The sequence below is a fragment of the Peromyscus maniculatus genome, chromosome 2 (genome assembly GCF_049852395.1).
Source record: "Peromyscus maniculatus bairdii isolate BWxNUB_F1_BW_parent chromosome 2, HU_Pman_BW_mat_3.1, whole genome shotgun sequence".
Taxonomy (NCBI): domain Eukaryota; kingdom Metazoa; phylum Chordata; class Mammalia; order Rodentia; family Cricetidae; genus Peromyscus; species Peromyscus maniculatus.
Window position 1 is genome coordinate 71,639,970 of NC_134853.1, and position 15,317 is coordinate 71,655,286.

The window sequence follows — 15,317 nt, forward strand, 5'->3', positions numbered from 1 at the left end:
TCCTTTCTCTGTTTGGATAGCATTTCACACTCAGTTTCCAGTGTGAAGTCCTCCCTGGGTCCCCAGGCTGCTCTCGGCCCATTCTTGGTGCCTGTGACATGTCTGGCCTGCCCAAGGAGGGGCTCTACTGGTCCTCTCTAAACTGCCCACAAGGGAGTGTGGCTGGTTCTAGATCCATCTTTGGGCCCTCCAGCTCTTCCCCTGAGCCCCACTTAGCTGCCCCTGCCCGTTACCAGGGCTATAAAGGCCCTGGCACTCAGTGGCGTGAAAGCCCAGTGGATCTACCAGGAACAGTCTGGGCTAGTGAGATCTGACAGCCAGCAGGAGGCTGAGGAAACAAGTCCACTTTGGAAAGTGTTTCGGGACAAGGTCAAACACAGGCTGCTTGGCTGACCTTACCGTCAATTAGAAAGCAGAATTAACCAGGGCTCCTCTGGGATTCCAGCTAATTGGTTCTTTGTTGTATACACCATTTGGGAGAAAGCCTGGTGTGATCTGCTTGGAAAACCTTACATTCAAATGCCAGCTCCCTGCTTTTCAACTGTGTGTGTATGAGTCTTTGAGTCATGTTGTCTGACTGAGCCTCAGTTTCTCCCTGTGCAAGGTAAGAACCCCATTTTCCTACGGGATTGTTGCAAGGATTGGAAAAAAAGTAAAAAAGCATGCTTGGTATATTCACACTCCCTCATTGTTTCTAACACTGTCTTTCAGGGTCCTCCAGGCCCCCCAGGCCCACCTGGATCACCTGGGATTCCAGGAAAACCAGGAACTGATGTTTTCACGGGACCCCCTGGCTCTCCGGGAGAGGATGGACCCACAGGGGAGCCAGGACCTCCGGTGAGCAACTGAAGTCTCTTCCTTCACCCTGTCATCATGGGGCTTCCTTTCACAGACAGATTACAGACCCCGCACCACCCAGGGCTGGGGACCAAAATCTTCCCCATCTGAGTCATTGCTGAGACTCCATGGAAGGACAGCCAAGAACATACTGCACACACTGCTTTCCTGATTTACATGGGGGTTAGGATGCAGGCTCACGCAGGCTTTGGAACCTGCCACAGGATACCAGAGCTGGGCCTGCTGTGGGAAAGCCTTGGAGACCATCTGGTCCTGCCCCGCTCCTGATCTCCTCCGAGGAGATGTGACTCAGACAGAGGATGCTTGTCTCCGGCCACAAGCAGCTAACCCTGTGCTCACCGGTCTCAAGTTCCCTCAACCTTCCCTCCTTCCTAGGTAGGGTTTTGTGTGGGTTTTAGCAGAGATGCTGTGAGCTGATTGTCACTGATATTCCCCAGGGCCCCGAGGGACAGCCTGGACTTGATGGAGCCTCTGGCAAGCCTGGGATGAAAGGAGAGAAGGTATGGGGACAGTATGAGTTCCAGCACGGGAGCCAGCCTGGCTCTCCTGAGCCCTAACCCGAGTTCATCTTCTCTGTTATTCTCTTTGGTCGTCTCTATTGGATATCCTACCCTTGGGTTCACAGTTCTCTCGTCTGTTTCTCTTTCCCACTCCTGCGTGCCTTAGCATCCGTGAATGGTGGTGCCGCCATCTCCCCTGGGTCTTCCTGGGTCTTTCCTGTCTCCCTCTTCTCCTTTTTCCTTCCCCGTCACCACTGGCTAGTTATCAAGAGTGACCTCCATACCTGTGACCTTTCTGTGCATCCTGACCAGACATTCATCTCTTCTGCCTACCCTGTAGCAATAGGACCCTCATTGATGTCCTCTCCACCCATAGTCACCCCCCGACCTGTGCCTGTCCACCTTCATGTCACAGGCACTCACTGGCTCCTGGGGAAATGCCTGTGGCACTCTGCTGGGCAAAGCCATGGTGCCCTTCTTGGTTAGCACCAGCTGTCTCCGTAGCACATGGCCCACTGCTCACTGGTACAGCTCTGAGCGACAGGCCAGTTGCTGCATGCTCCTCTCTGCCAGCTTCTAAGCCTCTGCATGTGGTATCGGCCTTGTCTGGAATGCCACTTCTTTGTGTCAAGGCTCAGTTCAGAGACAGTGACCCTCCTTTATCCTAGGGGTTATGTTGTAAGACTCCCACCCACATATATATATATATATATATATATATATATATATATATATATATATATATATGTGTGTGTGTGTGTGTGTATGTATATATACATATATATGTATATATATACTGTTATTTTCCTTGTACATACATATATACCCATTTAATTTCTAAATTTAAGCATAGTAAAAAAATAACTGCAGTAACTAATGATAGAATATTCATAATAATATAACAAAATCACTAGCATCACTACTCTTCATTTTGGAGCCATTATTAAGTAAAATAAAGGCTAATGACTGGGAGAATAATACTGTACTTGATCTGATAGCCAAGATGGCAACTAAATTACTTATGGGTGGGTAGTATATAAACACAGACATGCTAGACCAAGGAATTACATTTATCCTAGGTAGGACAGAGCAGAAAGTTGTAAGGTTTCATTATGCTGTTCAAAATGGTGTGTAATCTAAAACTGTGAATTGCTCGTTTCTGGAATTTTCCATTTAATAATTTCAGCCTATGGCTAACTGGAAAACTGAAACCACAGAGAGTGGAACTGTGGATAAGGTGAGGAGGATACTGAATGTCTTCCTCCTCACTCTTTCATTTGGCCTGGGTATTTTGTTTAGGGTTTGTTGAGGCAGGGTCATGCTACGCGTAGCCAGGGTTTGCCTCAAACTTGTGATCCCGCTGCCGAACATTTAGTGCTAGGATTACAGATGTTCCATCATGCCTGGCTTCTCTCAACTCCTCCAGCACCCTTCCTTCTTCCTCTTCTGTGACACAGGGTTAATGTCGCTGAGAACCTTCTTAGCCAGCGACACAGGAGATGCTAGCCTGCCCGTGTGCCCTGCATCCTATCCTGCCATAGAGCGGGAACAGCCTTCCAACCTAGCACAGGCCTCTATTAGCCTTTTATGAATAAGTGAACTATTCGTCAAACACCATTTTAAGCTCCTTGTCTAGTGAGCCTGCCTTCAGTCTTTCTTGGCAGGTCTGTCTTTCTACAGTCCATGCTGGTGCTCTTGGGAGAAGGCAATTCCTGCCCTTGCAGCCTTCCCAGCCAGAATGAAGATGAGTCTCTTTCTGCAAAGAGAGATAATAAATAAAAACAAGTCACTTTGCACTAGTGCTAACAGGGTGAACAAGGGTTCAAGGAACCCATTGGATAGGAGGTCGGGCTTCTGTATCACCTCTATGAACATGTTTGAAATGCTTCCTGCCAGGACATCATGGCCGCTGAATCAAATTCCAGTTTCCATCAGCTTAACAGAAAGAGTAACCTGATTTTTTGCTGCAAATGAATTTCTCAGAAAAAGAAACAACTGTGAAATTTTAGGAAACTTCTTATACAAACCAACAGTCTCATAAGAAATCTAGGTCTGCAGGAAGCACTACCAACCCACACTTACCTTGCCAGCACCTCCGAAACAGCGGCTGAACCTCCCACACTGTCTGCCTGAAGACACCCACGTGCTGCTGCAGCTGCTCCTGTGGCCTGCAGCTGGCTCACAGAGCAGCAGGGAGGAAGAGCGAGCCCACCCTGGATAACTGCTGGACATCAACTGCTTGGCTGGCTTAGCCCTGGGATTTGTTAAGAGGTCCAGCGTTGGGCTAGTACATGGCCTGCTTTGGGTTAAGCAAAAGCAGATTCTAAAAGGACTTGCACATTTGCATTTGGAGAGTTGAAGGGGAACCAGACGGTCGGAAGTGAGTGTCTTGGGCCTTTATGAGAATTAGGTCCAGTGGTATGTTTACTGACTTCTGCCAGTGTCTGTCTTTGACCCACACAGCTTCATTGATAAGGCCCAGGCAGCACCTACCATGGCTGGATAGACTGAGCTGTAGCAAGTCTTTTCTTATACTATTAGCCAGGCACACAGAACAGCCAAGGCAATTATCAAAACAATTGTGTGTGTGTGTGTGTGTGTGTGTGTGTGTGTGTGTGTGTGTGTGTGTGTGTTCTTGTGGTTGTGAGACAGGGTCTCATGCAGCACGGGTTGACCTTAAACTCTATAAGAGCTGAGGATGACCTTGAACTCTAATACTGCTGTCTCTCCCTCCCAAATGCTGGAATTACACCTGTGCACTACCATGCCTAGCTCAAAGTGAAGTTCCCCTCCCCCTATACATAGTTAATCAGACTTGATTTACTTGTCTGGGAAATTTGATACATTTATATATAAAACCATCCTTATCAAACATAAACCTGTCATCAAAGAGTGGATGATCATTAAGAATGTATCTGGTAGATTATTTATAGTGTTTAGTATAAATAGAAGTATCTTTTATTTTTCCCCACATTAAGTTGAACTGACATCTTTATCCCGGGATGAAAGAGGTGGAAGTGGCCTATTTTCCCAGCTGCATAACACATCTGGTAAGGAAGCTGAGGAGCTTACTAGAGAGCAGGGTCCTCAGACATTGCTCCATTATACACTGCAGCTTCTGCAACCAGCTTTGCTGTGACTGAGGACATAGTCCCCAGGATCCAGGGCGTTCATGTTATTCCTCAGCCTTGGGAGGTTCTGAGGCACCCACACAGGAGAAAGCCTGTACTCTGAAGTTTTCTCAGCTACCCATAATTGCTGGAGAACCGTGAGCTACCTAGAACTGTCTTTGAGTAATCTCACTGGGCTTGAAATTTCACTGTAGATCCAGCTTCCATCTTTCTGTAAGTTAGAAGAGAAATTTGATGACACCATCGCCCACTGTCTCTTTTTCTTAGCAATCCCAATCTGCTTTGGAACGTGATTCCTGTAATAACATCAGGGTACCCTTGAAGACTGAGCATCGAGCTGCTTTTTCCCAGAATCCAGAAACCAGATGTGTTTGAAGTCCAGCACATCACAATATTGGCTTGGCTTCTCATCTTTCCTCTTTTATTATCAGCTGGCTTTGGCACAACGTTTGTATGACAGGCTTCCATAAAACCAAAGAGACTGCAGTCTGCAAGGGCTACTGAGCTGAAATTATCGTTAATACTAACCCCATAAGCGAACTCAGCAGATAACACTGAAAAAAGAAAAAAAAAAAGGCCGCATATTATAGTATTGTATCTGCTGTTTCTTCTTTGTTTCTGTATATTATCAAGGATATCTCATAATGCCCTTGATAATTCAGTTTATCACCAGCCAAATTTCCTTTGAATTGTGTTAGCCTTCTTGTTGCTGCGACAAAACACCTGAGAAAAAGTGGAAGATTTGCTTTGGCTTTCAGGTTTAGAGATTCAGTTCATTGTTGTGGGAGTCTGTGGTGGAGCAGGGGTCAGAGGCTCAGGCCATCATGGTAGGAGTCCATAGTGGATCAGGGGTCAGAGGCTCAGGCCGTCACATGGGAGTCCAGAGATAGGGCAGTGCAGAGCAGCTCATGTTGGCCAGAACACAGAGTGCATGCCTGAGCCAGGAGCTCTCATTTTTCCACTCCTGTGCCATCTGAACTCCCTGTCTATGGGACATGCCACTCAGACTCAAGGTGGGGTCCCCATCCTTATTTAATCCTCTCTAGAAATGCCATTACAGACATGCCCAGATGTGCCTTTGCTGATCTCGACACTCTCAGGCCAATCAAGCTGACAGTCAGATTTATCATCACAGGTTCAAAACTACAGGCCAGGCACAGTAGTGCACACCTTTAATCCTGGTGCTGTGGAAGAAGAAGCAGGAGGATCTCTAAAAGTGGGAGGCTAGCCTGGTCTGCATAGTGAGTGCCAGGCCAGCCAGGCCAGCATAGTAAGACTTGTCTCAAAGGCCAAAACCAATTTTTTAAAATTCTAAACTATGATCTCGTGACACGGGACACTGTTGTGACTCATTCTGCTGTAGGAATGAGTCTCTGCAATTTCCCACTCATAGCCACACGGCTCTACTAGCTGGAACTCCAAGGAAGTGCCTAGACTCGATGCACACAAATCCCTTCCAGCTAAGGAGTGACGTGTGCTACTGCATCATTTCGGAAGTGAAGTTTATTTCCTGAACTCTTTATCAGATTCTCAGTTTTCACGCTACTCATTCATGAAAGTCCTAATAGATTAGACCCTTCCATTCCCTGGCTAATCTGCTCATGTTCCAAACTGCTGGCCCCCATACCTGTGAGCCCGTGGACTGGACCCAAGTCCTACCTTTTCAGCATGTTCAAGCTGCCTAAGATAATCAGAAAGATCAGGGACTAAGATGCCTTCTAGAACTTCCTCTCGATCTGCTACAAGATGCATTTGGCTTAAACAAACTTGGGAAAGCAATGGGAAACAATGCAGCATTCCACTTCATGGATAATAACCTTCTTGAACGGAATCAGTTGGAGGCACAGCTGAATGCTTTCAGAGATGGGGCAGCTTTTATTTTTTATTAAGAATTTTTTTATTCATTTTACATACCAAACACAGATCCCCCTCTCTTACTTCCTCCCACCCCCAGGATCCCCCCTCCCCCCTGCCACAATCCATCCCCCATTCCCTCCTCTGACAAGAAAAGGCCTCCCATGGCAAGTCAGCAGAGCCTGGTACATTCAGTTGAGGTAGTTCCAAGTCCCTCCCCATGCATCAAGGCTGTGCAAGGTGTCCCACCATAGGTAATGGGCTCCAAAAAGCCACCTCATGCACTAGGGATGGATCCTGATCCTACTTCCAGGGTCCCCTTAAGCAGACCAAGCTACCTACACAATTGTATCACTTATGCAGAGGGCCTAGTCCAGTCCCATGGAGGCTCCATAGCTGTTAGTCTAAAGTTCATGAGTTCCCACTGGCTTTGTTTGGTTGTATCTGTAAGTTTCCCCATCATGATCTTGATGCCCCTTGCTCATAGAATCCCTCTTCTCTCTCTTCGACTGGACTCCTGGGGCTTGGTCTGGTGCTTGGCTGTGGATCTCTGCATCTGCTTCCATCAGTCACTGGATGAAGGCTCCATGATGACAGTCAAGGTGTTCACCAATCTGATTACTGGACTTAGGCCCATTCAGACTCCCTCTCCACTATTGCTAGTAGTCTAGGCTGGGGTCATCCTTGTGGATTCCTGGGAACTTCTAGCACCGGATGGGGCAACTTTAGGTGTGGGTCACAAGAGCCCCGCTAGTGGTTTGATGTGTGGCTGGAAGTAGATACTTTTCTTAAGGAGAGGCTGAAGCAGGCAGGATGCAATGTGTAACTAATTGCTCATGCTCAAGAGGAACAGAATTAAGAAACTGCAGCCTCCACGTTCAGCAGCTGAAGAGAAACTCAGTGACTTGAGACACACTTGTACCCCAGGAAGAAAGAAGGTCTCACTCAGTTGCTCAGTTTGCCTGTGTTGGCCACTGGGGTGGGGTGGGGTGATGGTTCTTGGCCATGACTACTTCCTCTGCTTAGTGTTCCATTTCCTGCTGCCTCCCCAGAGAGCCAGGTCATCCCTGGTGGCTCCCGGGCTAGGGGAGGCACTGGAGGATCTGCTGGGCTGCCTAGGACCAGCGACAGAAGGTTCTGAGTGTATAGTTTGGAGGGCTCCAGCATGCTCTCCCTGCCCTGGGAGCCCGGTGCCTTCTCCGGCAGGCCTACCTGTCACTTGCACTGCTCCATCATTAGCCCAAAGACTGAGCAGGGTCTTCCAACCAAGGAGCTGGTACTGAGATGTGGGGCCTTGTCCCCCATGCCCCACACATACCAGGCACTGCTGGACCACCCTCACCGGCAGAATCCTGAGCCTCACACAGGGAGCCCCTGGGGGCTGAGCAGAGAGCCTGGAAATAGAGGGAGGATGCCGCCTGTGGGTCTATGGTGGCTTGTCTTTGTGCTGGGCTCTCCAGGGATGCTCTCACTTTTGTTGTTTATCTGAAGAATTTTGTTGAGGCTCATCTCCAGTTAGTGTTCCCAGAGCCAGCTGGAAGGAATCTGAAAAGTATTCAGTTCCTGGCTTCCTACCTGTGTCTTGGCCGAGCCACTGGACAAGGAAGTGTGCTGGGCTCGGACAGGAGGACAGAGAAGTTCTGCCTTAGGCAGCCTTTTGAGTGAGTGTGTAGTTATAAAAGCAGGCAAGGTCCCACCTTTCATTGCTTCCTGCATCCTGTGTTTCCTCCTCAACCATTCTTGCAGGGCCATATCCCTGTAGTGTTTTCAGAGAGGGTCTGCACACGGCAAACTTTCCAGGTTTTTGGCTGTTTAAAGTTCTTCTTTTAGTCTAGTGTGGAGATGCATGCCTTTAATTCTAGCACCCAGGAGGCAGAGGGGTGGATCTCTATGTGTTTGAGGCCAGCCTGGTCTAGATAGGGAGTTCCAAACATAATACTGAGATTGTATTTTATTTGACTGTGTATGCAATTCTAAATTTGAAGCCATTTGCCCCTGAGGTTTGAAGGTAGTGTCTGCTCTTATCCGGGATGAACTCAGATTCACTCCCATTCTCAGCCTACCTAAGGCCATCTGGCTTCTCCCTTTGCTTGATGTATTGAAATGCCCCATATACTGTCACTGGATATAGATTTTTTTAAGATTTATTTATTTATTTATCATATATACAGTGTTCTGTCTGCATGTATACCTGCAGCCAGAAGAGAGCACCAGATCTCATTACAGATGGTTGTGAGCCACCATGTGGTTGCTGGGAATTGAACTCAGGACCTTTGGAAGAGCAGCCAGTGCTCTTAACCGCTGAGCCATCTCTCCAACCCTGGATATGGATTATTTAAAAGATGTATTCTTCCATTTGGTACTAAATAGCCTCGGAGTGGGCTGTTGTTGTTTAGTCTGGAGACCTCTGGGTTGTGGTGTTTTTGTTTTTTGTTTTTCCAGAAATGCTGAGTGTGGCCCCTCCGCCCTCTGCTAAGGTCAAGTGTAGGAATGTCCAGTTACTGTCGGCTCATGTGTCGCTTTCTCTATTCTCTAATAATAAAGAATAGCTTTATTGGCTTTGATCGGATGTTGGAATTCCTGATTATCCTCTGAGCTCTGTTTGGTCATTCCTTCTGGGTCTTTTATTCTTTTGTGCTGCTTTTTGCAGCAATGTTGTACCCTGGTCTTTGGTCTTCTCTGTTAATTTTCTCTTCGGGGTCTGTCTCTTTTATTCCTGTAGAGTTCTTCATTTCAACCATGACATGTTTTTATATCCATGACTCCTAATTGGTTCTTTTTCATGACCACTGTTCTGAGGGAATTCTCATCTCACAATAGTTTGCTCTTGTTTCATGATTATATAACATCGTCCCTTCTCTCTCAGAGTAATAAAGCTCTGATTGCCTCTCTTTCCTTTGTTCCGTTGTTGACTTTGTCTCCTTCCCTCAGATCAGTGAGTCTTCCTGTGTGTTTACTTTCAAAACTGGCATCTCATTTGAGGTTTTAGGCCTCTGTTGGCATTGACCATTAAGGAAGTGGCAGTGGCTACGCCTGAGGCTTGTGAGTTTCTCAGTAAGAGTGGAGGAGTAGACTGTCCATCAACAGGGTTTCTCCGAAACTGATCTCATTTTGGGTGCCCATGGACCTTCTAGGCTTCCCAGCCCCGCCCTCTCTTTGCTCCCGAAAATAACTCTCATTGTTCCTGTGGTACTAAGACCCCCAGGTGCTCCTTGACAGGGCTGTGCCTAGAAGGTGAGGGCAACTGGTTGGTGTTGCATGGCTGTCCTGATGTAGAAACTCAACCTGTCTCCCTGCCAGAGGCTCCTGGGGCACCCCTACTTCTTGCTTCTTCCAGGGCCACCCCTACCCCTGCTTCCTTCTGGGCTGCCTCCTGCTCTTCTTATGTTCTCCACCACCAGGCAGGGCATTTCGGTCTCTGCGGTTCCTCTCCACAGCCGAGGCCCTGTCAGCTGTCAGTTGACATTCCTATTTATTTCAGGCTAGGTAACTACCAGCTTATCTGAGGATGGGTATTATAGACTCACCACCCATCCTATGGGCGATGTAGGTTAGTCCTATGGATCTAGCCCAGGAAAGGCGCAAGGAGAGATGCAGTCTTCTGTGGTGGACATGTCATAATCAGTGTCACAGCTTCTGTGTGGCCGGCCACATGATGGCCGGACTGTCTCCTGCAGAAGAACAGCTTTACTCGGGCCCACACTCCAGAGGTTCAGGCCTAGCTGCCTAGCTCCATTGTCTGTGTCTGGGACATGGCGAGGCAGAATCATGGCCACAAGATGACGTAACAGAACAAACCTGAGAACTCTCTTGGCAGCAGAGAGAGAGGTGGTGGTGTGGATGCTGTGCTAGCTGCCTCCCTGGTTCTTGGCCCGTAGGCCCCCAGCCTATGGAATGTTGATACCCACATTCAGGGCAGGTCTCCGCCTCTTAGGTAATGCTCTCTGGAGACGCCCTCACAGACCGGCCCAGAAGCATGCTTTACAAATCTTCAAGGTGCTTCTCAACCCAACTAAGTTGATAATCAAAATTGACCATTGCCTCTTCCCTTGGTTTGAAGTTGGAAACAGCCCTTACCTCTGTCATGGTAGAGGTTTGGGGGTGCTGGCAGCTGCCTCAGTGTGAGTCCCCAAGAGAATACTTTGGGCTCTCCTGCTTCGTGCCAACTGCTTTAGTCTAATCTCGGGAGGGAGGGTTAATTGTTGAGGAATGAGTTTCTTAAGGTTTGGGCCTGACCTATGGTAATGTGCTCAGCTCGGAGACACCAGCCGAACCCAGACAGAACGATCCTGTTTGTCGCATCCTGCTATTCGCTTGTCTGAAATTCTGCATTTCCCTCTGAGCACGCCTCATGCGTCACCTCCTAATTGACCCCTGTGTTCATGTGTTTCAGGGAGCAAGAGGACCTAACGGCTCCGTCGGCGAGAAGGTAATTGAGGACAGCTTTTCCCTCCCTCCTCTTTCCTTTGCTCCTGGTGTACCCCTGGGCCAGCAGAGCGAACCCATTAATGTCACAGAGCAAAGAGAAGCACTCCTCAGAGAGGTGGCCCAGGGAAGACAGGCCAGCCGGGACAGCGGGGAGCATGCCCCTGCAACGATCCCCCTTCCTCACCCCTCTAGTGAGCACCTCGGGCAAGGGAAATGTCAATTAGTGAGACAGCTGTCCTGCGCCGTCAAGCAGCGCCCATTGGAGAATTCCCCAACTTAATTAGCTCCGAGGAGTCATTTCCTTACTCAGGTGCGCATGCTCTCCTTCCATGGGGGATTTGCAGTTGGTAACTAGCCTGTCTTCTTCCTTACAGGGAGACCCTGGCAACCGAGGCTTACCAGGGCCCCCAGGGAAAAACGGGCAAGTTGGTACTCCTGGGGTCATGGGACCACCAGGGCCTCCAGGACCCCCTGGACCCCCAGGTCCTGGATGTACAACAGAACTTGGATTCGAGGTACTTTTGCCCTTCCTGTGGCTGGAGTGGTGGTTAGTAAGGACCATTGGAAGGCACAGCACGCTGGGTACTGACCCCAGGGTGGAGGTTTTGCTGAGTCCCTGTGAGCCCACAGTCCCAAGCATTCCCCCTGGCACAAGCAGGTACCTGGCAGTGAGCTCTGAAATCCTTGCTTCTGTTTCTTCCCCAGGACATCGAAGGTTCGGGCGACAGCCAGCTGCTGAGCAAACCCAGAATCCTGGGGCCCTCCTCTCCAAGTGTAGGTAGACTTTTATGAACCCTGTTATGAACGCTGTCCTGCTCTCATACCTGAGTGAGGAGGCTGTGGGGCCCCCCTGGCCTTTCTCTTTTCGATGATTCACACTCGCTGTGCCTCCAGCCCTGAGCTGTGCCGCCTGTAAGGAGCTCATTGCAGGCTCTTTCTCCAGGGGCCACATAGAAGCTTTGCACAGACTCACGTAGGGAAACTTGATAGTCATCTTTGTCCCCACTGGCCAGTTCCTCATTACTGAGCATCTCTGCTTCATGGCTTCCCGTCACCATGTTAGAGTCACTTTGCCCCTTAAAAAAAAAAAAAAAACCCTGTGTTCCCAGCAGGTGCTCTGCCTGCTTCCTCATCCCCAGAAGGCATCACCCTTGTCCTGTGTGGTGTGCCTGAATGAAGACACTCCACTGGATCTTATGATCTCTGTCACATGGAACCTAGAGCCAAGTGCCCAGGGAGTAACTTCCGGCACAGAAAACAGAGCTTCCTGTACACACAGGATCTGAGGGCAGAGTCAGGGGACACTTCCATGCTGGGAGAGGGCCTCTGGGGCTTGCCCTCTGTGGGTACTTCTCTTCTGACCCTGGAAGGGGAATTTCCCCCTCACTTTTGATCCCATCACCTGGGACAGCATTGACTGCAGGGCTTAGGGAGAGAAGACGAGACGCCAAGTAGACAGAATGCGCCAGAGGACAGGGGAAAACCAAAGACTGTCTCTTCATCTGTTCGGTTATTTTTGTCAGGGTCCCAAAGGAGAAAAAGGAGAACAAGGACCCAAGGTGAGTTAGCCCATCTGAGGTGGGGTCTTTCCAGAAGGTTCATTATCCGTGGATTGGGAGTTTTGTTCTTATTCCCCTCTGGTCTGCCTAGGGCGAGCGGGGAATGGACGGAACGAGCACTGTGGGGCCCCCTGGGCCCAGGGGGCCACCTGGGCGTGTCGAGGTCCTGTCCAGTGTGAGTATCATCCAGGCTGGAGCTTGGCCACATGCTTTCTGCTTTGCTAAAGGGGACGGCAGGTCACCCGACCCTTCAGGACTACAGGGCTGGTGGCTATGCAGAGTGTCAGGGCCTGAGCCTGCCAGCATGCCCACCTATCCGTCCGTAACCCCCCCCCCCCCCATTGCCACTGCTCTCCTACATAGGACCTGCAGAGTCTGCTCTTCTGCTTGCCAAGATCAGGGGTCAGACGGAAGCCTAGAAAGTACTAGAGTTTTGAGGAAGCCCCAAATAAGTTTGACTTTCCTTCTCGACTGGCCTCAGAGCCTGAGGCCAGCCGAGAAGGAAAGCCAAAGCTGGAGACACAAGCCTGAGATCACGTGCTCACTGCCGGCAAAGGGCGTGCTAGCCGCCTTCACCCTGTGGGAGAGCTGCATCTGCCTGCTCACTGCTGGCAGAGGGTATGCTGAGGTTGGCAGCCTCCACCCTATGGAGCAGCACGTGCCTGCTCACTACCTCCAGAGTCAGACAAGAGAGAGAAGGATAGTGCCGAGCATGCCCCAGACTGCCGTCAGGAAGCATCTCCCGTCTTCCAGGGTGGGAGTAAAGAGACGAAGAGAAGCCAGGGTTGTACCCCTGAGGGCCAGTTCTTGTCAGGGAGGTATCTTCAGATGAGCTCATTGGATGGCTCTTTGGCAATTTGTTTAAAAAAAAAAAAAAAAAAAAAACCATTAACAAACAGATTCCAAAATTTCACTTGGAAAGCTCTCCACATGGATGAACAAAGCAAGCCTCTCCCGACACTGACCTCCATTCCCAAGGAAGTAGTAACTTGAGGTTTTGATGTCATTAATCCACATCACGAAACAAAGGCTTGGTAACATGCCTGTCCTCCTACATGTTCCTTGTCTTCTGCCTGTCCCCACCTGAGTGTCATTTAAATCTCCATGTCTACCATTAACGCTCCGATGCAAACACTCATGCACACACACTCTGCACCAGCCCAGGGTTTAAAGGTGACTAAGAAACACACACGCCTTGCAGTTAAGAGGATGACTGGGGAGAGTGTGACCCAGAGGCCAGAGACCAAAGAGAGCTGGAACAGGGGAGGAAAGTGAGTTTGAGATGTGAGAAATCAAGGAGGACTTTCTGAAGGAAGTATCTTTTGGCAGGGTCTAGACAAGGGAGGAGGGTTTTCCTGAGCAGGCATGAGGCTAGGACTCTCAGTGACTCTGGTGTCCTGGTGGCAGTGGCACCTTGAGTCAAGGGAGGAGATAGAATTGTGTGGGCTGTGCCAGGACACCAGAAACTCACTGACAGTGGGTAGCAGGCTTGGGGGTCACTAGAGTTATGGAGAGAAGCTACTGTGACTGGATCAGATGTATGTCTCCTGTCCATCCATCCATCCATCCATCCATCCATCCATCCATCCCTCTGTCCATCAGATATACACATAGTAGGCCTTTGAGAAAGACCATAGCATTTCTAAGAAAATAACAACCAGGCAGACAGACAAGAGAAAGGCCAGAAAAAAAAGTCCCAAAGACCTGGAAAAAGAATGACCAGAGTTAAGAGGAAAAGAGTATGATTTAAAAGTGCCAAGTGTGTGGGGAAATAGACAATCTTGAGTGCTTGTGGGGGAAGTGTAATTGCACAGCCCCTTTGGAGAGCTCCCTGACAGTCTGTTCAAACTAAAAATAGATGTCTTCCAGAACTGCACATGGAAAGCTCTCCACACAAGATGATTGAGTAGAAAAGAATGAGTTGAAGGGGAGTTCACACAGCCTGATGCCATTTATGTAAAATAATGACATACATGAGTTATTTTATACATACATACATACATACATACACAGATATTATATATATTATAAATGGGCACATGTATGTATGTATGCATGTATACATGTATTTACAATTTTGAAAGAGAGAAGGCATTCATCTACTGGGTAATTTTAAAGTTAATTAAAAAGGAAAACGACAGGCAGACTGGGGCTGTTTGATGGGGAGTTGGGGGGTTGGGTATGCTTGGCAGTGGCTTTGGGGTGTGATCAATGTTCTCCATGCTGGGTGACTTCAGCTAGGGCCTCCTTGCCAGAAGCGGGGAGGAGCACATGCCGTCCTTCGTCCTCACTGAGTAATTTTTCTCTTTCAGTCTTTGTTCAACGTCACTAATGGATTCATGAATTTCTCGGACATTCCTGAACTTGCGGGACCTCCGGTTTGTATCTGTGGCTGCCCCCTGAGTAAGGCTTCTACCCAGAACCCCCCACTGGAAGTGCTGGGTTGGGTTGGAATCCTTGAAGCTCCTGGAGCATAGAGCCAGAGTCTATATCGAAGTCAAAAGAAAGGAAAGCTGAATTTTTGAGAAGTTTTTTAACACTAATTTCATTGTGCAGAGTTGCATTCAGTGGAGCAGATGTTTTCAGTCCCATGCACCAAAGAGCTCTGTGTGAGATCAGAGAGCAACTCGTACCATGCCATCTGGGCAATGCTGGGGGCCTGCATGTGTTGGCTGAGTCTCATTTCTTAGAACAGGACTGTCCTAACGGGACACTGGAGCCAGAGGAGGATTGAGGCTAACTTCAGCCATTCTCTCACCATTTTAGAGACTAGGAAAGGAACATGCAAGGGTCTCACATGACTCCCTCGAGGCTTTTGCATTGGCCCACACTAGATAGGGTCTCAAAAGAAGGAAGTGGTTTCCCTTTGTTCAATAAACTCCCATGGCATCTGATGGGCATCAGGCAGGAAAAAAGTGCTGGCCATAGGAGCCTTGGGGTCCAGCCTCATCTCCCAGGATATCCACCCATCCATCCATCCATCCACC

At 49.0% G+C, this 15,317-nt stretch overlaps 1 protein-coding gene across 2 annotated transcripts in view; it reads left to right on the forward strand.

Moving 5' to 3' along the window:
* The window catches only part of Col15a1 (collagen type XV alpha 1 chain), a 106,164-nt gene that overhangs the window by 59,594 nt on the left and 31,253 nt on the right, over nt 1-15,317 (forward strand). For both annotated transcript variants that reach the window (XM_076564175.1, XM_006973679.4), the window contains exons 13-20: nt 712-837; nt 1,296-1,358; nt 10,737-10,772; nt 11,146-11,286; nt 11,477-11,545; nt 12,295-12,330; nt 12,422-12,505; nt 14,643-14,708. In XM_076564175.1, coding sequence (XP_076420290.1) covers nt 712-837; nt 1,296-1,358; nt 10,737-10,772; nt 11,146-11,286; nt 11,477-11,545; nt 12,295-12,330; nt 12,422-12,505; nt 14,643-14,708 — 621 coding nt within the window. The remainder of the gene's footprint in view (nt 1-711; nt 838-1,295; nt 1,359-10,736; nt 10,773-11,145; nt 11,287-11,476; nt 11,546-12,294; nt 12,331-12,421; nt 12,506-14,642; nt 14,709-15,317) is intronic.